At 38.3% G+C, this 24,205-nt stretch overlaps 1 protein-coding gene and 1 long non-coding RNA gene across 7 annotated transcripts in view; one reads left to right on the top strand and one right to left on the bottom strand.

Moving 5' to 3' along the window:
- Positions 1-4,655, top strand: part of MYOF (myoferlin) — a 63,058-nt gene extending 58,403 nt beyond the window's left edge. For all 6 annotated transcript variants that reach the window (XR_015290124.1, XM_086900710.1, XM_086900709.1 and 3 more), the window contains 6 exons: positions 194-335; positions 659-758; positions 1,651-1,844; positions 2,982-3,091; positions 3,417-3,564; positions 4,015-4,655. Coding sequence is in view for 5 of the 6 variants with exons in the window: in XM_086900710.1 (XP_086756836.1) it covers positions 194-335; positions 659-758; positions 1,651-1,844; positions 2,982-3,091; positions 3,417-3,564; positions 4,015-4,050 (730 nt within the window). In the remaining variant the exon portion in view is untranslated. The remainder of the gene's footprint in view (positions 1-193; positions 336-658; positions 759-1,650; positions 1,845-2,981; positions 3,092-3,416; positions 3,565-4,014) is intronic.
- The window catches only part of LOC111931194 (uncharacterized), a 56,867-nt gene that overhangs the window by 16,386 nt on the left and 16,276 nt on the right, over positions 1-24,205 (bottom strand). Inside the window, exon 4 of the long non-coding RNA XR_015290125.1 lies at positions 3,401-3,558. This is a non-coding gene — a long non-coding RNA (uncharacterized LOC111931194). The remainder of the gene's footprint in view (positions 1-3,400; positions 3,559-24,205) is intronic.

The raw sequence follows: 24,205 nt of genomic DNA, 5'->3' as shown, positions 1-24,205 counted from the left end.
AGAAATTCAGTTCAGATGTTCCCATTTACAGTGCCAAATTGGAACCAAACTGCAATGGGGCGTGAAAACTCCACAGCCCTCTGTGAGCAAGTCTTACAGCTTGTCTGCAACCCTTTAATGACACAGTTCCAGTACAAACAGGCACCAGTGCTGTCTCACTGCAAATACCAGACACATCTCTCCATATTTTCAGATGGATGCCTGGTAATGAAGAAAATAAACAGAAAACTGATGTTCACTACCGATCATTAGATGGCGAAGGGAACTTTAACTGGAGATTTGTGTTTCCTTTTGACTATCTCCCAGCAGAGCAACTCTGTTTAGTTTCCAAAAAGGTAAGTATTTCTAAAGATTTCAATGCTTAGAATACAGATTCTAGCCTGGTAATTTGTACCTACATATTGAAAGAGACAATATGGCTCAGTTCCATATACTGTCTCACACTGTTGTTGTGAAGAGATTCATTTTGGAACAACATAATGGCAACAACAGCAGTCTGCTTTTAGCAGGGCAAGATTAAATCTTTTAATACTTCCACCAGCCCCAGAATTCACAAGTGGCTTGTACTAGATCCCAGTACTACAAGTACTAACCCCCAGATTTGAATTTCTGGAAATAATTTATAAAAGTGCTTGGTATTTGTTTTTAAAAATTTTAGGAACACTTTTGGAGTCTTGACAAGACAGAATTCAGAATCCCACCCAAACTGATCATTCAAATATGGGATAATGACAAGTTCTCCTTGGATGACTATCTGGGTAAGATTTTGAATGAAAAGAGTTACTATTGTCTCAAAGCAGGATATCAAAGTGAACAATTTTAAATTATCACATAAGGATTGCATTTACAGTGAGACAATGAGTGTGGAAATATACTCCAGCTTTCCTTCACAGTACAGGCTTACTGAATGAGTAAGTATTCACTCAGTAAAGGCCTGCTGGCAGGTAAACCAATACTTTTTATACTTTTTATTCAGGTAAACCCTCTCACAAAGCATAGGAAATGTTAGCATGCATGAAAATTTACTTTGCTTCTTTCTTTAAGTAAAAATACTTAAACAAGGCCACTTCAGTCCTAAATAAGAGTATTGAAAGTAGCACATAATTTAGGCTTAAGCATCTACTTCACATGGTTCTTAATCCCTACCTTTTCTAGAGATACTGCTCTGCATGAGATTCTCTGCCCTGTATTAAGAACTGCTCCAAAGCCTTTAGCTTACATACAAACTATATAGGCCTCAAAATCTGAAAACAAGTAGTTGATTTATAACCATCATTAAAGTTTGCTAAATTATGCATTTAACTGTCAGAAATTACTTATTACATTGCTGTATTTGGGCATCTTCCATTCAAATGTGTGGGGGGAAAAAAACCCTTTTATTAAAAAAATCCAACAGTCTTGCATTAAAGAAGGGGGAGTCCAGCTTGCTGAATCCAATTTATCAACACCAGCAAGAGGGGCTTAAACACAATGTGTCCCACTTCCCTACCTCACAACATCTTTAAACAAGCAAGAATATAATGTGTCTGTTGACTGCCTTTCCTGTAGTTCCTGTATGTCTGTGTTTAGAGATAGCAAGGGTTGATGTTGAGCTGCTGTGCTGTATGGTTGGTTGTGTTATGCAGTGTTTGTTTTATATCTGCCTCCTAGGCTTTGTGGAACTTGATTTACATAAAACAATCATTCCAGCAAAAGTTCCTGAGAAGTGTAATATAGACATGATTCCAGAATACAAGGCAGACAGTGTTCAGAAGGCTCCCAGAACCGCCTCTCTCTTTGAACAGAAATCCATGAAAGGATGGTGGCCGTGTTATGTTGAAAAGGATGGCTCCCGCATTTTAGCGGTAAGGTTTTTACTTCTTTTAAAAGTACTTTGAACGTGCTCACATTACTTTTCAAATTTCAAAGGAAGTCTCCCACTTAGCTGTTAGCTTTCAGTGGATAGACAGAGGAGGGGTAAATAGGACATTCCATGCACAAGTCCAGGAAACTGGTGCAGCAACATTTTTTTTGTTTTATAATGAGAGTTTAATACTTCATTTATGTAGTTTCTTGCTTACTTTGTTTAACTTGAAAGACCGTGGTGCCAGGTTGAGTCATGCTATCTTTCCAAAGCAGCTGATGAAGTCCTGTGAATGAATGCATAGCCTCAAGCTGTGCCAGGGGAGATTTGGCTTGGACATCAAGAAAAATTTCTTCACAGAAAGGGGTGTTAAGAAGTGGAATGACTGCACAGGGAGGTGGTGGAGTCACCATCCCTGGAGGTGTTCAGGAGAGGACTGGATGTGGCACTTAATGCCATGGTCTAGTTGACAAGATGGATTTGGTAATCTTAGAAGTCTTTTCCAGCCTAAATGATTGTGTGATTCTTTATCATATTATTGCTCAGAAGAACATCAGAGACATCCCAAATGCACTAAAGATGAAAGGAGAATGTTTAAATCCAAAGGAGTTTTGTACACAGCAAACATAATCTCTCTACTGAGAATCCAGAGTAGCTTTGTGTTTATGTATGCAATCAGAAGACCAAAAACATTCTAACTTGTTCTACAAAGAATATAAATGTATATTTATAATTTGCAGTGAGGAAAAAAGATTCAGAAGCATTCACAAGCCACAGTAATATGAAAAATTAGATGCATGATCATTTGGAAAATATGCAAATGGGGGTTACTTGGGTTACTCTTGAAAGAAAAGAACTGGCTTTGTTTTGCTAAATTGGAAAAAAAAAGTTACAGCTTAGAACTAAAGATGTTTTAGCAGAACAATTTTATGTCCAGTGATTTCGTTTTTCTACATCTTTTCCTGATACTGTGTTGTGACACCATCATAGTACAGAAATCGGTATATTTCAAGGAGGAAATCAGAAACACACATGTACCCCATGTGCTGATCCCAGCTATTCTGTATAAAAACGAAACAAGTCCTATTAGTGCAATTTCAATAAAATGCTTGTCTCATGCCACTACTTTGTTCTGAAGGGTAAAGTTGAAATGACATTGGAAGTTGTCAATGAAAAAGAAGCTGAGGAAAGGCCAGCTGGTAAAGGAAGAGATGAACCCAACATGAACCCCAAACTAGATCTACCAAAGTAAGATATTTTTATCCCACTACCTTTAGAAATACCCAATATCTAGCTACTCTGATGCATGTAGTAATGTATAATGTAATATATAATGTAAGTATTAGTCATCAGTTATCCTTTGCAAAACTCCATTTATAAAAGCCAATCTTGTTTCCTCCTGTAAGCATTAGGATAAAATGCAAGGTGGTTTCAGTACTGCTGCTATCTTGCATTTCAAACCTATCTGTTTTCTTCAACCTCCAGACCAGCATGTATTAAAGTGATATAATCTCATGCTTAAATATTCCATGGTTTTAGAGTATAAATAATACTTACTTCTTTCAAAATACAGCCGGCCAGATACTTCCTTCCTTTGGTTTACAAATCCCTGCAAGACCATGAAATTTATCGTGTGGCGCAGGTTTAAATGGCTCTTCATAGGCCTTATCATCTTGCTGATCCTCTTCCTGTTTGTAGCAGTGCTCCTCTATTCCCTGCCGGTAAGAATTTCTGAATTTTACTGTTCCTCAGCTGTGGGTTGAGCTTATCAACCAGGAGTCATCAACAGGATACACTCCTGACTCAGAGTTTATCATCTCTGTTTTAGAAGGAGATAGGGATTATATCCTTATAGATATAAAAAAATTAAACTGGTTTTTATTGAGAAACAATTAAAATTTAGGTTAAAACTAACCTATTAACTAAAGATGGAACAAGGAACTGCTTTAGAAGAGTTAATAACCTGCACAATTAAACTAACTAATAATTGGCCTAGAGTCAACATTAGTCTGAAAAAAAATTACCTCTTTTCACTGTATTTTAACTGAATTACCACACCCTAAATACATTTTGATCCATTTTAATATTTGAAATGTCTTTTTCAAAACTACACTGAAGTATTTTGTGTACATCATTTTACCTCTCTTGTTTCCTTCCTCCTCTCCCAACAGAATTATTTGTCTATGAAGATTGTGAAACCAATATAAGGAAGATTTTTTACCTCATGTTTTTAAATAGTGCTGAAATTTTGCCCCAGGCTGTGGACCAAAATCAGCAAGGCTCTCCATCCTTTGTATCTGCTTGTATTTAGAACAGTAAAATAGATAATTAAGACTCTCAATAAGGTTAGCCAAGGTTCAAGAGGTCATGGAAGGTGTTTTTTAAAAACAAGGAATAACCCACAACCCCCATTTTTTTTTACTTCAGTGGTATCTACGTTGAAGTTCTGACTTTGCTTTTAAAGAAAGCCTCACTCAGAGGCTGCCTGCTATTGCTATCTCTGGTTTTTAACATATACTTCCTTTTGAGAATCCTTTTCGTTGGGCACACTTTGAAACTCTGCATTTTAAATTAAAGGAAAACAATCATTCCTTATGTCTACCACAGAAACATTGCAGTGGAACCAAAGGGTCATACACTGTTTCTAGTTCCAAATTTTCATCATCATGCTGCTTAAAATTCTTATTTGCCATGCTGTAGACTTGACAACACTATATATGTATCCTGACAAGTTAACAAACATAGTAATTAATTATACATTGTTTTTTTAGCATAATTACAAAATTTTAAATAAACATATCCACAAGTAAAATGCAAGTTTCCAGTTTTCTTCAACTATTACAAAACTACACTGTATTAGGACTTGTGTAGGATCTATCAGAAGATGTAATGTCACATACCTGGAATTTAAGGTATTTTACTGTTATTTGCACAGTGAAGAATAAGGAAATACTTCTGCACAAAGTTCTCATTAATCTATTCATTAATTAGAAAATTAATAAAGAAATATATTGACTATTTTCACTATACTCCTTGTATTTAGAGATGATTATCAGTCAAAACACAGGAGATCCCTGTGAATCAACCCTTGTTTGATCTGCACATGGGAAGTACCTCATTTTGCCTCAATCTCTTCCCCCAAGACAGAGTAAAATATGACCTGCATTTAAAAGGTTATGTTCTGTGATTCTATCTCACTTTTACGGAAGGTTGATGCAGAAGCACCTCTGGACATCCTTTGGTCCTTGAAATAAAGGAAATCTGCAGCAAAACCTGAAATCAGCATTTGGTGTCACATTTTTGAATAGATAAAGACTTCAGATGTCTTTTAAAGATGTCAAAAATAACTACAAAATTTAATTAGCCTTTAAAAACTTCTGTCATTGTATTCAGTGAAATACTTAACACTTTCTTATAACACAGTACTGTAAAATAAAAAGCATGTACTTGTCAGGCAAAATAAGTAACCTTATTCTGTTGGAGGAGTTAGGGTAAAGGTCTAACATTAAATAACTTCCATCATGTGAAGTTCCAGTGGCTAGAGTGGAGCAAGCAGCAGTCAACCCTGTCAAAAACTTAACACCACCCTTAGTTTTTTGTTGTCGAGAAACTCTCAAGCATCTTGAGCCTTGAGTGAGAGCTTAGAGCTGGAACTAATCACCATCCAGATGGATTGTCCCTCCACTAATGATGAAATAGCACTCCAGAAATAACCAGCAATTTGCATGAGCTAATGTTTGATCATCCACTATTAAAATCTGTCTCAATCAATGCCATAAATCTGACAAACGGTAAAAATCACAGCAAACTTATTTTCATGCAAGACAAGAAATTGTGTTGCTTCTAAGGGTTGTAATTAGAAAGCGTTTAACTTCAAAGAGCAAAGAGCAGAGATCCAAGCAAGCCTGTTCACAGAACATTTGAAGAGTGGCAGGTACTGCCCTTCCGAGTGGAGTTCACCCTCTTCCAGATGCCTTTTTGTTCAAGCATGCATAGGCTTGATCGTTTCACTTCAATTAGGCAGTGCTATTAAAAACATAACTGAAAGTCTGAGAAGCCATTCTGTCTGCCAGCCTGCCCTAGTAACAAACAAAAAACAGCACATCTTCACAAGAAAGAAAAGGTAATAATTTATATTTCTATACAATGCTAGTCAAATCTGTAAGTCCTGGTTCAGCTGCTGTGCATGACTCCAACATGCAACAGGTTTTTGTCTAGCTGGAACAATTACCAGAGGTTTAACCCTGTGTCAGGAGCAACCTGGTGCTGCTCCCACTGTGCACCGATGACTGGGATGTTCACTTTGGCCAGTCCAGCTCTGAACCACTCCAGTTGCCAGCAGCTGAGGCAAACGGCCACAGAAAAGAGGGCAGAATGTAGATGTGCCTGATACCACTCCTCCTTATTGCAGGAAATTACTTAACCTCAGGAATTCTTCCTCCATGAGCTTGTTTTGCCAGTCAGCTGGAACAGCCAGGGAAAGTCTAAAGCTAAACTGAAGGTGCTTATAAGAAAAAATGGGTAACTAGCAGCAGTATGTCAGAGTCCTCCTGCCTCTGCCATCACATAGGTTCAAACACCAGTGGCTGCACTCTTGGATGCACTCAGACATCCAAGCAGCATATGACTTCCTCCCACTGTAGTCACCCCAAACCCTGACTACTGGCATGGGCTGTAAGGAAGTTAACAACTACTGTCACGTACTTTACAGAGAAAGAGCCGCCGTGTAATTCAGGATCAAATATTTGGAGAAACTTGCACCTATACCAGCCCATTGTAAAGAGGCAGTAAACTCAGGCATATTTACAAGCTGTTCTTGCATTTCTTTGAACAACCACAAGATGACATCCCAAGTCTCGTGTGTTCACAAAGACCTTCCGGTACTCCTGTTTTATTCCTACCCTAACTACATCTCACAATGGCGATGAACAAGATACATTTAATAGTCAAGGGAAAATAGTCCCATCGAGTCCATTGCTTCTAAGCCTGTTTGAAAAACACAGCTGTAAGCACCTTTGGGACCTACCTATTACATACTGACCTCTATGCTCCTGTATCCACTCCCTGCCCCTACACGGTTAAGTATCTATTTAGCAACTTGAAAGCAGTACTAAAGTGTGAAATGGCAGCATTCAGTGCTGCATCTTGTCTCAATGCTAGCTCAGCTATTAAATACCGTGAAGCTTTTTACACAGTACTTGCCATTACTCAGAGCTGCCATGTCATGTATACAGACAGGGATCTGAAAGACAATTCTTTAATGGAAAACTATCAACTGCTTTAAAAATTCATATTAAAAAAAAAAAAAATACACATCTTATCTGTTGAGCCTGACCATATTCTGACCACAAAATTACCCTTTGAAAAATTTATTTCCCTTGTAACCTTTACTATGGCTAAATTGCATTCACTGACAAGTGCAAGATGAGGAACACTGTAGGGAAAAAACACTTTCCTGAAGCCTGCAAAAAACTCTGAATGCATTGTAGGCGCTGACAAAAGACCCAAGACAGTTCTGTTCCTTTCCCAGTCCTACAAGGTGTCCAGACTTGCAGAACACAGCAGGAGGTACACAAACACCCCGAACAGCAGTGGGACTACCAGCCACCTCACAGGGATCCTGGAGTGCCAGCACAGAAGGGAGTGCTGCTCACTGCAGCTAGGGGAGCTGCCCAGAAGCAGTCAGTGAGCGACAAGGAGCCTCCCGCATGTCTCAACACGGCACCGGGCTGCTGCAGGGTGCCAGCACCCACCTGGGCTCTGCAGACCAAACCACTGCCTCTCCATTCCTTTCTGCAACAGCGGTGCTACTGCAGCAGCAGTGCTGCAAAGTGGGCACAGTGCGTCAGGAACGGCCTGGCATGCTCAGCCAGGCACCACATGTAGGTTTAAACCTTCCAGGCAGAGAAGCAAACTGAACCTTCACTTCCAGTCTCCTGTGTAATTCTTGTCACTGCTAAGCAGATATAGTAAAACAAAAGAAGAAACAGACGGCACCACCTTCTAGGAGAAACTGTGCACAGTCAGCTCCACAGACACCTATATGAGTGAACCTGTCAGCACAGGCCTTTGGAGATACTGAAGCTTTTGGTCATGATGCAGGTTCAGTGCCAAGCTGGTTAGCTGTAAAAACATACACATGCTTCCAGAAAGGAAAAGATGCAGAACCAGGAGAGACTGGAGAGTTTATATAAACCTGAAGTGCTGTTAGGCAGTAATGGAACAGTTATATATTTGCACCTAAGCACCTGAACTCCCAGTAGTGCCTCTTCACACAGCTGTGTGTCTGTTGGGTCCTGTCACTGCTCTTTAAAAACAGCAGTTAGGAAAATTAATGGAGTTGGATGCATCATCAAACAGGAAACAATTAATAAACTCAGGCTATGTTAACAGTGTTCTATCAATCATAATCCTCTTAAGTTCAAACCCTGTATTTTATTTTGCTACAGGTCTCAAAAAAAGGCACTTTATAAATGAATAAAGATTCAAATGTGGATCATGAAAAGAGTCAAGAGCAAGCAAGTAGGATAAGACTTCCTGTATAATAAAAGCTTGAGACATCAGCACTAGGCTGGAAAGTGGCAGAGCAACAAGAAAATAACCAGTGTCTGAAGTAGCCTACAGAGAGGTAGAGAACATAAATCAGATGCATTTATTCAGGGACTATATTAAAAACATGCGCATGCACACATGAAGACTTCTTCTCCCCTCTCAAAACCTTCAAACTAAAAGCCAAAAAAATTTACAAAAGATTAAAGGAGACTACAGATTTTAGGTGAACATACTAGCAGAGCATATTATTTAGTTTAATAAGGACAGAGAAAGTCTGCAATGCCTCCCTGCATTTACATATTAGGGCAACATTATGAAATAAACTAGCTCTGATACTGCACCCCATCATCGCTGGAATCCCCAGAGCAGTATTCCACTCTAAGACAGCACTGTGCTTCTGAGAGGAGGATTATGCACTCACAGCTGTGAAAGATGTCCTTCCCTGTTGAATTCACAAGTTTTCTAGCTTTAACTGCATAATGCTTAATCTTCAGGTTATTAGATCAAAAACTATGGAGAGCTGGTCATGGACCAGTCTCAGAGCCACCATTCCAGTGAGGCCATGGCTTCACAATGCATTGATACCAGTGACATGACTAACTTCAGGTATTTATTCCCATTCACTACCATGCTCTTGACTAACAAAACCAAAACAAAAAGAAACCCTACCAACCTTCCTACACCCTTTCTGAGACAATCCTCTTATTTGCTTCCAGCCATAGTACTATGGTGTGTTGAAAGAAATCATGGGTTATAGCCTTGAGAAGAATATCTTAAGCTGATGTAGTCATCAAACAAAATATTCTCAAACTGAGTCATCAGCAAGTTCCTTTGCCACAAGACTCCATTTCAGGACATCAGGCAAACTCACAGAGACTAGAATACATCAGCAGCACCTCAGAAGAATTTATTTACTCACAGGAGGACAAATATAATAAAGAAAATAAAACTAAATAAAATATAAAATTAAGGTAACAAAAAAGGACTTAGCCACCAGCTCACATATGTACCAAAAATGAGGATGGAATCTGCAAAGAGAACAACTTATCAGTTGAGATAAAGAAAGCATAAGAAGGCCAACACTTACTCAAAATGTAAAAAACACATTAGCATGTCCTAAAACAATGAAGGCTCCAGTAGCAGCAAAACATTAGACATCATCTATCTTGGAGAAGAGCACCAGGCTTCTAGTGCAAACTACAGATTTCTTAACACTCCTTTCCATGTTTTCAAGAGGAGAAACCTTGCAGAAGTATTTTTTATATGATTCTGCTCTGCTTTTCCTCCCAGAAACATGAAGCCTTTGTTTTAATTGAGATAAGTCCCCGGCTGAGAACCGATAGCACAGTTAATTAGCACCTTCACTCCAGCCAGAACACCTCCTGGGCAGTCACACAGCAGCCTCCAAAGGCAACTCGCAGCCTCGGCACCTCTGGGACCAGCCATGAGCCCTGACACTCCCCGGCCTGGCAGAGGAGACCCATTGTAGTGGGCTGCTTTCAAAGCTGGAGAGTTCCTGTTTTGGAATAGGAGGCAGTCAATTAAACTAATCCTGCCCAAGTCAGAACAGACGTAGCTCCAAATCTACACATTATTCCTCATAATCCACTTGCCTTCATGCAAAAACCTGCATGCACTATCTATGAATAACTGCTACTGTTAGAATATTAAGAAAGTTTAAAAAAGAAAAAAAACAAACCCAAGAGACAATTATTTATGCAAGAAAGACAGGAACTAGAACACCTGGCAAGACCTTCTTCTGGCAAGACCTTCTTCTGGTGTTGCCATACAGGGACTTTGTTACAGAGGATTTATTCCAAGTTTTTGTTACTTCTTGCCTTGAAATATCCTGAAACAAAATAGGATGGTCCCACTGTGCTGTGAGCTTAAACACACACACACACACACACACACAAAGTGGACAGGTAAGAGCGCTAAAAGCAATCAGTTCAGAGAAAGGATTTACTTTTACTTCAGTTCCACAAGTATATGTGAGTGTGTTTTTAAATAGAAATAAGATGTCTCCACTCATCTTGCCCTGATCCATGCTGTGCCAACTTAAACCCTGCCAATGCATCTGAATAGTCAAACAAACGTCTGTCCCTCCCCAAACATCCACCATTCACATTAAATAAAACACATAACAATGGAGAGAAAATAGTCCTGAAAAGAGCTTATTTCCAAATGCAAAGGTCTAACCTGAGGATACCTATTTTCATGCAAATCTGTATTCTTCGTGCTCATATACATGAACCCAGAATTATCTGTTCAGTTAACATTCTTAGCTTCTCTTATGCAATTAACAGGGAGGAGAAAATTAAAGGAAAAGGGAATGTAAATCCCCGAAAGCAATGAAAGAGAACCTTAGCTGTGTTGCTCCCAACTAGCAAAAGACCCTGAAAACAAACTACTGTGCTCAGGGAAACAAGGAGGGGAGAGAATGGATTGAAACCCCAAATCTTTCTTCACAGCAAAAGCCAGGCCAGCCTGGCACATCATGGGAGAGTCCTGCTGTCAGCACCAGGTTAGTGACTGTTAATCCCTTTTGGAGCATGGGGGAAATGCCTTCAATTCAGCCAGCCTCCAAATCAGTCTTACCTTTGCAAAGGCCAGGCAGTACAGATGCTGATGCACCACTGAAACACCTTCCCACGGCAAATGTTCAGCGTGTGGCCACCTGCTCCGTGAAAATTCCACTCTATTATATCAACTGCAGCATGCCACTACTGGCTCAAAAGCTGCATTTCCAGTTTGGAAACTGGAAATACCAAATTTCACCTCTGATTTTATTTTTTTTTTTTTATCTGAATGCAATTTTTTTTAAAAAAAAATCTTGTGAAAATTTGCTGTGAAAGCAATTATAAAGGGGTAAAGAAAAAAAAAATCCATTGCCCATCTGTAAAAACACATACTTTTTGGTTTTTCCATGAACAGCAGTTCCAGTGAAAAAGAGGAGAAAGCTACCAGAATCTCTTGTGGTAACAGCAGTGACATCTAAACAAGCTCAGGGCAACACTGGAGCTGCGATAAGCCCTCAGACATACACGCCAGGCTTTAACAGAAACTGCATTTGTATCTGTAAATGAACACCTCAACTGAAATGTCAAGATCAATGAACTTCTGTTTTCTTTTTATGTGTAATGAAGTTATTTAATTTTATCCCATTTGTGTTTCTTAGTTCCTTTAGGTAACTACATGTCTCTGCAAGATATATATCTGACAAATATGACAATTTTTAACTGATTTTAAAGCAAAATGGTGGATTTCAAACAAAACTCAATTCTAAACTCATTTGTCTTACCTCATAACTCAGAATTACCCCATTAAAAGCAATTATTTGGCATAGGACAGAATCACTAAGCATCTGAAAGAAGGATGTGTGGTTTAGAGAGGACTTGAGGGAAAGGGAGAATTTGTCTAACAAGCATTTGTAAGAAGAACATTCATAAACAATGGTGCCCTTAAGTCACCAGAGAAAATAAAATTAAATCAGCATTTTTAAAAAGTGTTATTAATTTCCTCCCTTTTTTCCCCATTTATTTCACAGAACAATATTTCTAACTACACATAAAGCTAGGCCAGCAAAGGTCTAAGAAGGACATCATTACCCCTAAAGATGTTAAGGGCAGGCACAGCCAGGGTAAGAGGAGTTACCAGATCCCACACCATGCTGTTAAAACACCAGAGTGGAAGAATGACCTGAGGTCCCCTCATGACTGGACTTGTCTCAGCAGCCTCAGCTCCCAGGCAGCACTGTTAATCTACAGAGCCTCCACGTCCCTACACAGCCTTTGAACAACAATTCTCTTCTATTAAATGCAGAGAATAACAGTGATAGCGTGATGGACCTGCTGAGAACAAAGAGCTGTGTGGCTAAATTTAATCAGCATTTCCTCCAAATGTGTCAAACAATCCTGTGCTTTCATTGTGTAAACCATCTACAGAAAGCAGTGCTATAGCAGGTAAGGAATTTCTTAAATATGTTTCAAAGCTATTAGTAGATGTCACCTTTACTGTGCTACCCGACATCTATAACAAGCAAGGTTACTCCAAACTGTGTGCTTCAGTTCACTTACCTGCAGGAATTCTTCCTTCACTTCTCTGTCCTCTGACATGAAGACTGAAAGGGTCACCTTCATAATAAAGGACAGCATAAGCTAAATCCACATTCCTGTGTAATATCTCTCAAAGGTCATAAACACCTGAATTGTGAACTTTAGTCAAATTTTTCAGAAAATAATTTTGTCCAACACAACCAAAAGCTGGTGAAATTTTAGGAGACCTTCTTTTACAATGGATTTTCTTACCTCTTGAAACAGAAGATCTAAACCATGTTCATTAGTTCTCTGCTCTCATAGCACCTGCTGAGTTTGCAAAGGGACTTTTTATCAATATCTGCCTGTGAAAGGCCTGAAGGATCTCTCAGGTCCTTTTGGTTTTGTCCTGAGCTCAAACACGCAGGGAGACTGTCCCAATACCAAACTGAAGTTCAAGTATTTTAGCTTTTTGTCTCAGGTTTCCATCTGCAAACCCATTTTCTTTGGTCCATTACTATGTTCTCTTATCACTCAGCTACCTCAAGATAAAAGCCTTGCTGTTTAAAATGTAATCAGCATCCTTGTTTGAGCCATGCCTGCATACACTAAAAAGGGTCTGAACTCTAAATAGTGCCAAAAGCAGTTTTATACTTTCAAGTACTTATGGCACATAAGCAAGTGTTCATCTCTGAAGATGGAACATTCAGACTGGATTCATCACCTCCTACCTCTCTTCAGTAAAATTAGTTTGCAGCCTCACCCCGAGCATGTCAGGCACAGCTCGTGATGCCTCACTAAGCACCCTGGGAAATTCTCAACAGCTGCCTATGGCAAGCAAAGGCTCATCTGCCTCAGAGGCTCATCTAATTTTGTTCTTTCTACACAAACATTATCCATGATTTCTGTTCCACAGGATCCACCCTGCACTCTCTGGATTTTAGAAAGCTAACAGTCATTGCATTTTGTTATGAAAGGAAAGCATCACTGTTAGACTGTGTTAAATGCTTTGCTAACAGGTAACTGCAGGCTTGATCTCACTTCCAGTGATATGGGTAAGACCCTCCTAGACAGCATCAATAATTAGTTTGATATGTGTGTTTTAAAACAGTATTTCCAGAAACTAAGAGCATTGTTTGTCAAATGAAATATATTATGCTTTAAAATTCTATTATATATATTTCAAGGGAAAGAAATTTCACTGCAGCAAATATACTACTACAATGTTTCAGAGGTACAAATAGCACATCCCTGGTTCTTTCAGAAACTGCAAACAAGTAATTAGCCCTTCTGAACTCCAGAATCTGTAGCCTGTAGCTAATGTGATGTTACTAATGCATTTATAAACATCGGGCTCCAAAGCCAACACTGAGATATTCCATCATAATTTAGATCTCTCATTAACTTCACCACCCTGACCAACATGCTGTCACTGGCAGAGTGCTTGACAGTTTACATTACCTGCAGACATGAGTTCATGTCAATTCAATTAAGAAAGATTAATTCCAGAACTGACAACGCATAAATATTTTTAAATTACACCTGGCCTTGTTGGCACTGCTTATTCCAAGACTGACTTTAGAAGAGAGAACATGTCTTTAGCCTCCTGGGCAGAAAGGAAAACTCAAAGGAAGGTGGAAGAAAGAATTTATCATGAATTCAGTATTCCATCATACTGTCTAATCTATCTTTCATTATTCCCCCTCCTCCCCCTGCCCACCCCCCCCAATAATTAAACAAGCTTATCTCTCACTGTCTCTTACAGAATGAAAGGAAACAGGAGAGATTCGATGCTAACAGGCACTGCCAGAAAATTGTCAGCGACATCTTTATGATGATCATAAGTTGCTGACTGGTTTAGGTCTAATTTGTGTACATCACTGCTTTGGAAGGCATTCAGATACCATGGTGATAGACACCATATAAGAATGTAGATAGATAATATTTGACATTTATCTTCATGAACAAAGATTTGGGTAACTCCCCACTGATTGCACTTCTGATGAGTGAAGATAAATGTCACATCAGACTAAGCCATCTAGCATTCTAGTGAAACACTCTTACTCTTGGCTCTGATGTGTAAAAATACCCAGCTTCAGTGCATGTGAACAGGTTTAATTAAGTAAGCATCAAGCACACAGTGATAAAATGATTTGCTCACCGTTACCAAACTGGTCACGATCCCAAATAGCAAAATTTATTAAATTCTGGCCCAAGGTTTGATCTACTAGAAGAAGCTTTTTCTGAGATTTCAATGTAACAATTGCACAGCCATTTCTGAAAAGTACATTTTAAGAAAAAAGCTCTCCTGCTCTACTCAAATCTGTGCCATACCCAAATAAACAAACCATTGAAAAAGCGAGCAGCCCCTCATGAGCATCACAACGATCCTGCTTTAGGAACCAGAGCCTTGTCTTTGTACTAAATTATGCTGAACTATGCAGATCCACCAACTCCACTGCTATTAACATTGGCTGATGCTAAACAAGGCAGACGTCCTTAGTGTAACAGGAGTGGGAATCTCTACTAAAACATAAACTAGGAGCACAATGGGGAGCATTCAGACAGCAATGGGAAAGGCAGGGAGAGGTAACACACTTTTACTATTTATAACCTGATGGCTCATCCCATGGACTACTTTTTCTGTCCTATTGAGTGAGCTTGGTATTAGGGTTAAATGAGACGGAAGTAGTCATGGAATCCAGAGCTACCTGACATAAGCATTCAAGATTTTAATGCTTTGACATGACTTTTCTAATTTTTCTGCACCCACAGGTTGAAAAGCTGACTTGAGTGGCTTGCAAGGTACCTTAAACTCATCAAATGCATATACTTCTGTACTAGCCAACATAAGGCAGCATAAAAGAGACAAATACAGCAGGAGAAACAAATCCAGAAAGTAATAATGTTTTCAACTGTTTTCAAATTAATGTTCCAAAAACCTGTGCCTTCTAAGGTACAGGTATGAATAGATATTAAAAGACTGAACCAAATGTGTTAAAGTGATGCTCTCATGTTTTGTTTTGTTTGGGGTTTTTTTTAGTGTTTTGGTTAATTTTCAAATCCTGGATTGTATTTGCGAGAGAATTAATTGTTCAACACTTCTGTTATCCTAATTTATAAAAACAACAGATTTCCAGATTCTGCCATCATCTTATGGGAGAACTCTTAAGTTTAACTTAGAATTTTAGTTTTTTCAAAGGCTGATGATTTTTAGAATGTGCAAGGAGAAACAAAATGTTTCAGAGAATAGACCTTTTTAAAATCCTTTCAAAATTACAAAAGAGAAATGCCAAAACCCAAAAAAACAAATCCCAAAAATCTTTTCATGTATTCTACTTCACCCCACCTCCCCGAAACCTAACACAACTGGGGAGGGGGGAGAAAGAGCAGTTCATATAGGGGGTCTTTTTATGAATCAGAGATGCTTCAAGGTATCTGGAAAACAACATATATACACACATATTACAGCTCTCACTTCTCCAGTCAAGCTTTACTATCACATACTACATCTGACCTGGTCACTGCACACATCAAAGCTTTTTCACCAGACTCTGTTATCCTGTCTGACAAAGGCACCCACCTGTGGGCTTCCTGTTTGTGAGGAACATAGATTTGGCCTTTTGAGCACTAAAATTCATTAGTCTTAGCAAAACAGAGAGAACTACAGCTGAAAACAATTTCTTTAGAGGTCTTTCATTTGAGTGAGATTTAATGAATTTGTATTCTTAATTCCAGAAATGTACTAAAGAAACATGGGCTTGCTGAAATTATGTGAAAATAAATTTGTAAACAAAACCACCCAAGCTAATAGGTAGCGCCAAGTCATTAGAAATATGTAGCTGTATTAGAGAAGAAAAACAGAAACTAAAACCACCATTGTGATCCTAGGAAATACTGTCCTTCCATGGAAATTACATTTCTATGTGGAGTGGGAAAAGACAGTCATAAACTGCGCTGAAGCCACAGAGGGCAATGTTTCAGCTGCATGGAAGTCACACTCCAGAAAAACAAGAGACAATTTCTGCGAGAATTTTTGGTTCAGACGCAGATAAATTTGTATTCTTTCATCTAATCTTCTAAGTTAACACAACAGTTACTTCAAAGTCATCACTAAATTAAGCTGAATTTCAAATCTCTCTAGCTAACCAATTTGTAAACAAACTGTTGCTATTTTCTCTGATATCAGCTTTGGAGGGAATGGGTTTCAGATTGAGTAAAATTTTGATGATATGCTGACTGAATCTTTTGCTTTATTTTTTGTTGTGTTTTTGTTTTTTTAACCTGAGCACCTTATTTTTCTGTCTCTTTTTTTTTTAAGTCACTTTTTTTAAAAACAAACCACCTCAGGTGGAAGGACAATAACCTTGGGAGCCAATGTACAAACTGTTGAGGCCACTTTTAGGGGGAAATCAGAAGAACTATTAACACTTTTTTTTTTTAATATGAGAAGACATTCTCTATTCTCACTCTTTCTTCCTTTCTAACACAGCCATTTTTAGACAGTTGACTTGCTCAGCTGTGCTATCTTTCCCTGGAATATTGCCTTTACTGGAGCAGAGCCAACATCATCACTTGATATCTCAAAGTGAGGGATGCTTACACTTGATTTCTGTCAAGGATCAACAACAAGGCAAAACTTGCACCTTTATGGAGTTGAAAACCTGCTGTTCTGAGCTTTGGGCCAGAAGTCTTGACTCATACCACATTTTTCTTACTGTAAGTAAAGTAGGATGCCTGATAAATCTCTACTTTGATTCAAAATCTTAGGAAGTGGGGTTTTTTAAGGATTTCTAAGCCCTTTTGCATGGAATTTCCATTTACACGGCTCCTTCGACTGCACAGTCTGTGCACATCATACTGTTACTGTTCTTGCAGCCAAGTGAAAGAGGTTCTAGGCTGCAGTACCCTGGGACGAGTAAGCACAGAGTAGAACAGAAGGAGTAAGGACAGTACAGTTTTCATTCTCCCTTTGGGCTTATCTTTCATGATCACAATGGAGATACCCAGTGGCCCTGGCATAGCAAGATCACCAGCAGTCTGATCAGCATTTTCAGCAGGAGCCTATGTGCTGGGAATTGGTTCCTGCAAAGGCCTGTGACAAGCAGTTTGAAGCAGAATACAGACTAATTTTGTTTTACAGCTGAAAGAAATGCAGGTATACAAGTGCAAAAAACAAAAGAAAGCTCAAGCAAAACGGAAAAACTCATGAAACTGGCATGATAGCTTAAGAAAGAGTTACACAAGAAGCAACAAAGCATGTGTGAGCAGCTAAATTCCCAATAATAACAAAAAGCAACTAGAAAATAAGAGTCGCTACAGAAAACAGCAGAATGGGAAAAACAAAACAACTTTTTTAAAAAGGGCAAAGTATCCTCCCTCCGCCTTGTTTAAGATTTTTAGGCACAGTGCTTCCTCCTTATGTGCTTTTAACACCTATACTATAGCCCAAATTTTCAGACACTACAGAAATAAACACTTCATAAAAATCCCAGTGTAGCATGTGGCAGATGGTGCAGCACCAGAACAAAGAAGGCACTGAAAGGCCAATACACTTAAGGTGTCTTGGAGTTTGGTTTTGGTCATGGAGGGGTGGTTTTGTTCTGACTCTCTTTGAAAAGAACATAACCTGCAGTACTGCATGAGCAGCCTCTGTATCAGGCAGCAGAAGACCTCCCTCTGAGATGTTTAGACCCCTTTATGTTTTCCTGAGTCAATCCAATATGACCACAGGGAAATCTAACTTCCCTAAAAAGAGGCCACGAATGACATCAAGCAGCATACCTCACTGCCAGCTTTCAAAGCAGCTATTTAAATTCTGTATAGGCTTTACCCTAATAGTTTGGTTTGGTACAGATATTTTTTTTCTTTTTTACTATTAACAAATGACTGTGGATAATTTCTTGCATTTATGTTTTTAAAATCTCAAAATATTAAGAAGTTCCTTAAATTAATACTGTCCCTCACATCTTAAACTATTTCTCATCTGCATGAGCCAATATCTAAATAGCATCTTCCAAACACAGACTATGTCATCTTTTTACAAAGTCCATTCTAGGCTATGTTAAGATAACCAGGTTTCTGGTTTTTTAAAAAATAAGAAAAATAAGTATTTTGTTCCTTGTACTTCTTAGTTATTAGCAATTTTCTTTCTATACTGCAGACATGTTATGTGTTTCCAAACATACCAGAGCAAGACTCAAATGTAAACAGCTGCATTAAAATATCACACTGATTAAATAACACCAAATGACCCAGATTAAATAATGCCAAAAGACCTGGCTTAAGAAAATAGGCAGGAAATTAAAAGCCACATCTGACACTTCATCTTTAACTCAAACAACTGAAAGATTTAAAGGACAAGGGTTCTTTTATCTATGAAATTAATCCAAGACACTGAAGAGTGAGACAGAAGGTGACAGACTGTCTGCAAGTTGTACCATCACAGTCACCTAAATAGTTTATTTTCAACCCATACAACAATAATTGTAATTCTCTTGCCACTAAATAAACAATAGTTTATTTAGTGTTTATTTAGTGGCAAGAGAATACACAGGGCTATCCAGGAAGCTGTAAGCAATGGAACCCTACACTCAGCTACAACAGGCACAGCAATATTCCTGATCATTTAGGCCATTAAATGTTTCAGGGCATTTAGAGGGGTAAATATATCTGTTCCACTGCACAATTCTATTAATTCTTCTACTCTCCTTATAGCACCACTGAGTGCACGTCCTCCGTGCCCTTTGTTGAAAATGACATGGCTCTGTTTTAAGAGAAGATGAAGTGATTTCAAACAAATTTATAAATCTCTTCCAATTGAAAAGCATTGTCCAACTCAATGTCCAGCAATTTCTTCTGATGTTGGATGTTGTTGAATGGAACTTCCAAAACTCAGTAAATTTTAACTGCTCTTAGAGAAGCAAAAACAAATAGAAATTACAAGCCAATTGACAGATCTAAGACCTGCTCTTTTTAGAACAGTCCGAGAGAGATTCTGAAATTAGTTGGAGCTCTCTGAAACACCAGCATGGTATCCTTGGTTTCAGTGAACCGGAGGTTTGGAAAGCACTGATGACCAATGAGCTGATGCTCAATGAACATTCAAAGGTCCAGAAATTATCCAATCACATCAGCCCAAGAGAAATGATCACTTATCAAAGGCAACTGAAAAATCTGGGTCTTTATGTTAACAGTTAAGATTTCTTAGATACATCCAGCTGAGCAGATAACCAAACAAGAAACCAGTCACCCCAGTGGAAAGCTGATATATTCCACTGACTCGTTTCATAGTGAGATGAGAAGAGGGTATAATAAACCACAAGATGTTGCCTTGAACCATAAAAGCTTTGTTAAGTGGAAGCATTGCCCTAACAATTAATGGACTATGAAGAAATATCCAAAAGGTTATGGGTGAGCTCAGCTTTCTCCTTAAGTGGAAGACAGAAATCAGTCTCCATCTGCCTTTGTGCTTTTCTTCTGCAGGAGTTCCTCATCCAGAAGTTGAGAAAATTACAGACACTAAGACATTAAGCAGTTGCAGTGGATGCAATGGACACACTTCTGTGGGGATTAACAAGGAGACACAGGGGTGAAACTGGGGTATCCATAGGTTCTTTTATGTCGTGTCCAGTGGAGCCTGATTGCTGGATATGCTCAGTACTGAGTGGTGTCCTCTCTAACAGGGCAAATGATCGTGATGTGATGCTGCTGAGGACCACAGAACTCGGTGCACCTGAGAAGCAGAAAGTGCTGTTCTGGGATAGAAATACATCTACTCCAAAGCAAAGCACTTGGACTTATCTTCACCAAAAATGAACTAAGAATGCTTGAACAGATGACTGACACAAGAGAAGACTGACAACCAAAGCTATTAACAGAATTTTCTCCAGGTTTTGTATTTGGTTTTTTTTTCCCCAGCAAGCATTTACATGCGCTGAAGATTGATGATAAAACAGCAGCAAATAACAGTAGGACCAAAATCTTCATGATTTCTCTACATGAGACTTTTTCAGCAAAATGTTTTATCCTGCAGGCGTTTGAGAGGATGTGGAATTGTGATAGATATACTCCTCCCGCACAAGAACATGAGGGATAGCAGAGCATGAAAAAAAACCACTACTTTCATGTGAAGGCAAAAACTGGTCAGTCTCAGGAACAACAGCACTGCACACTTGCAGTGTTAATGTACTTACAGACTATCACTTCAAAAATAACATAGTTATGACCAATATAGATATAGTATTGTACAGTGTAGATATAATAATGTAGGATCCTGTATTATGTTGCTATGACCCCAGTGCCATTTACTAATAGTTAAAAAAGATGAAATCTAAAACATTAGCAGTCACAGAAAATAAGAAATGGGTAAGTAGTAGCACTGTGATCAGACAGGAAACAAAACCAGAATCTCTGTCTTGAAAACAGAGAAGTCAGAAGTTCAAAAGCAGAGAAGTACAAAGGCCTGTTAAGAGTGAAGACCTATAACACAAGCAAGAAAAGAGGGCACAACTGTCAAGAGGGAGAGGCCAGCAGCTAAATGAAAACAGGCTGAGTAAAGACCAACTGAAAACAGGATACATGAAATGTTTGAAAGAAATTCATCCCCAAGAGTCCAGAGAGAGAGAAGAGCAAGAGACAGCTATGGTCTGTGTTAAGCATGACTCCATGTCATACAGCACAGTCACAGTTAAGCAGCTGCCCAGTGACTCTCCCTCTTTTTTCTCTGCTTAGACTATAACTGAAATTGCACCAGTTGGGCACTAGCTCAAGAAAAGAAAGTTAAAAAAAAATAGAAGAGGTAGTCTAGTTTAGTGGGATTCTGACCTCTATCACATAAGGCTCCTTGATCCCCTGGCAAGCAGGCATGAGTAATCTAACAGAGCGATGGGATCAAACCAAGCAGTGGAATTAGGAGAACTGAGATGTCAAGCTGGGCAGCCTCCGGTGAGCTTCTTTACATGAAAGATGGGAAAGACCTGGATAAAGATGATACGAAATTCTGTGGAATAGGGAAGAAGACATTGAATGCAATGCACATGCGATGAGCAAAGAAAATACAACAAATTTAAGAAAATACTTATCAGAAATGTAAAGTTTCAGCTTTTGAATTATCTTCACTCAAAATACACTTTGACAGTAGCACTTTTTGCTTTCCTAATATTCAAAGACTAGATGATTTAAACAAACCTCATCTTCAGTAAAAACACCTCAGAATCTGTGGGCAAAGAAAATCAACAAACTTTATCTAGACTGAAAGTCAAACCCCACAAAGGCTTCAATGAATAAATAAGGCATAAGGAAAATGATCAATGGAAGACAGTATCAGTTTATCCCAGAACAATATTACACATCTCCAGCCAGGAGATTTCTAAGCATAGGAGAGCAGTTTCTCCTTTCATTTTACCCCAGCAATTTCTTAAGACTCCCAAAATGTATTTTAGGAGCCCAGAGACAGTTTCCATTACTAAGTTTTTAACAATCCCACAAGAAATTTAGGTCAGAGAGAAAAAAAAAAAAAAAAATTGACTGAACATACTTGTAATACAAGGAAGATTTCTGGTTTACTGAACAAGTACCATTAATATTTCTACTACTTGGTTCATATTATATTCTACTCTGACTCAAAAGCTTTTTGCCCCAAATCTCTGTAATTAAATGTATCATGGCAAACACACACACATTCATAATCTCCTATTTGTATTGGATCATGAAATCTTAGGGACTCTGTTCAGCCCCCCAATAAATGGTAAAGGATCTTATCTCTGAGTCTTGTTATATGGGTCATGAATAATACAAGAAAGCAGTGCTGTGTCTCAAAATTGGACGACAACAAACAAGGGAGCTACAGAAGAGGAATAATAAACACAATAGACCAAAAGAGAGAAACATACATCCAAGGCACTATGTCACTGCCCTACTTCATTTATAAAAGAGTTGGCTAGTAATGAGCATTAATTTAGTTTACATTTTTTAATGGTATGACATTATTCTAGACATACGTCTTCAAAACAGAGTAGTGGCACATTGGGTACTTTTGTACTTTTACATCCAGTCCTAATTCCAAAATTAGCTAAAAAGCAAAACCATTTAGGAAAGAGATGAAACTCAAATAAGACACATGCAATGAAAATCTGTTTTAATCACATGGCTTACCCAAAAAGAAGTGGGAAATCATCATAAACGGGTCCATTTTCATCTTGACTCTCTGTAAATGTTTAATGTGAAAAAATGTGATAATTAACGTTTCTATACTCTTATGCTTAAGGAGTCATTACAATCAGCCTTTGTTTGCTACAGAGTTGGCAGCGCAGACCTGCTGCATTTGAGAAGGGAATGTTTTAGGGTCATTTAACATTATATCACTCTTGGTGATCCAAAAGCTGCTATAATTCTGCCAAAGAGTATAGAGGGTTTCCCAGTCAAGTTTCATCCTGATTTTGATTATTGTTTATCTCTAGTCCATGTCTGAATAGTTGTAGTAAAATAGAGGAAGTTTTACTCCTGAATTTGAGGTCAGCTTGTAATGAACCATGGTTTCAATCGCATGAACAGCTGCTTCTTTTATAAGCAAAAAGGGTTCACTTACAGTTCAGGGTAACACAGTAATAATTTAAGGAACAAGGAAGCTTCTATTCATTTCTTTATTTTTTTATATGTTTTTGAAACATTTTGACATCTGAGTGCCTATAGTGGACTTGTCTGAATAGAATGTAATATTCACACTATTCTGCTTTACAAAAAAAAAAATGAACAAAGTGAATTTTAAAACCAGAAATACAGTAGAGCTATCAATCACCATATAAAAGCTTTTTTCATTGAGAACTTAATTTTTCATAGCAAGAAAAACTATTATTGATCTTCGAAAACTTTGTAACTCAAGTTAAAGGGGACATAGTAAATCAGATATGGTCTCTGTAAACCAGACCAAAAATATCTGGAAATTACAAGAAATTACAAGGTATCAAAAGGACAAAACTAAGACATAATTAAAGTCAGTGGGACATAAAATTTCTTACAATTAGCCAAGATCTTATCAGAAATAAAGAGGTTGGTTTTTTTTTTCCTCATCTAATTTTTAAATGTCCTTCTGGATGAGCAAAAATAATTTCTACAACTTAAAGAATTAAACTGAAGAAGACTAACAATGATTTTTTCATTTGTTGTCTATTGCTCACTTCTCCAAGAAAATATACTGTTAGGCAGACATAGGAGTGAGCAATTGTCCCAGCTCATAGCTGTCCTAAGGAGAACTTTACTCATTCTTCTTTCCAACCTTTACAATACATTTGACCTCTGTTCCAGCCACTGTGACTTCAGTTCAGCTTGGACTTTTCCAAGTTATTCTGTACCTGTGCAATGCTGTTCAGTGGATTGGTTCCTTACCTACAGCAACAAAAAGGTGAAGAAAATCTAGTGGTTTTGCTTTACCTGATACATTTCATCACTCAGCCATACACATCCTTTTTTCCAGTGTTATTTTACTGATACAGCAAATACCTTGATTTCCACCTGTCCTTTTAAACAAGATTTAACTTGCCACTACCAGCACACTCACTCACACCAGGCTTGCCTGCTTAGGGACGTTCATTTAAATGTATCCAATTGCTTTCCAATGCTCTCCAATTTACATCCTCTTCTCTGTACTAAGTAGCCATCATCAAGTGTGGTACATGATTTTACAAATTACTAAAGTTTTACTAGAATTTAGTGGTGGGATTAGCTTCTTTGTAATGCATTTTAGCATGGTGATAGCAAGGGGAATCTGAATCCAAGA

The sequence above is a fragment of the Cyanistes caeruleus genome, chromosome 8 (assembly GCF_971803275.1).
Source record: "Cyanistes caeruleus chromosome 8, bCyaCae1.hap1.1, whole genome shotgun sequence".
NCBI lineage: Eukaryota > Metazoa > Chordata > Aves > Passeriformes > Paridae > Cyanistes > Cyanistes caeruleus.
The sequence above is the reverse complement of the archived record's forward strand: the minus strand, read 5'-3'. Positions and strand labels throughout refer to the sequence as shown.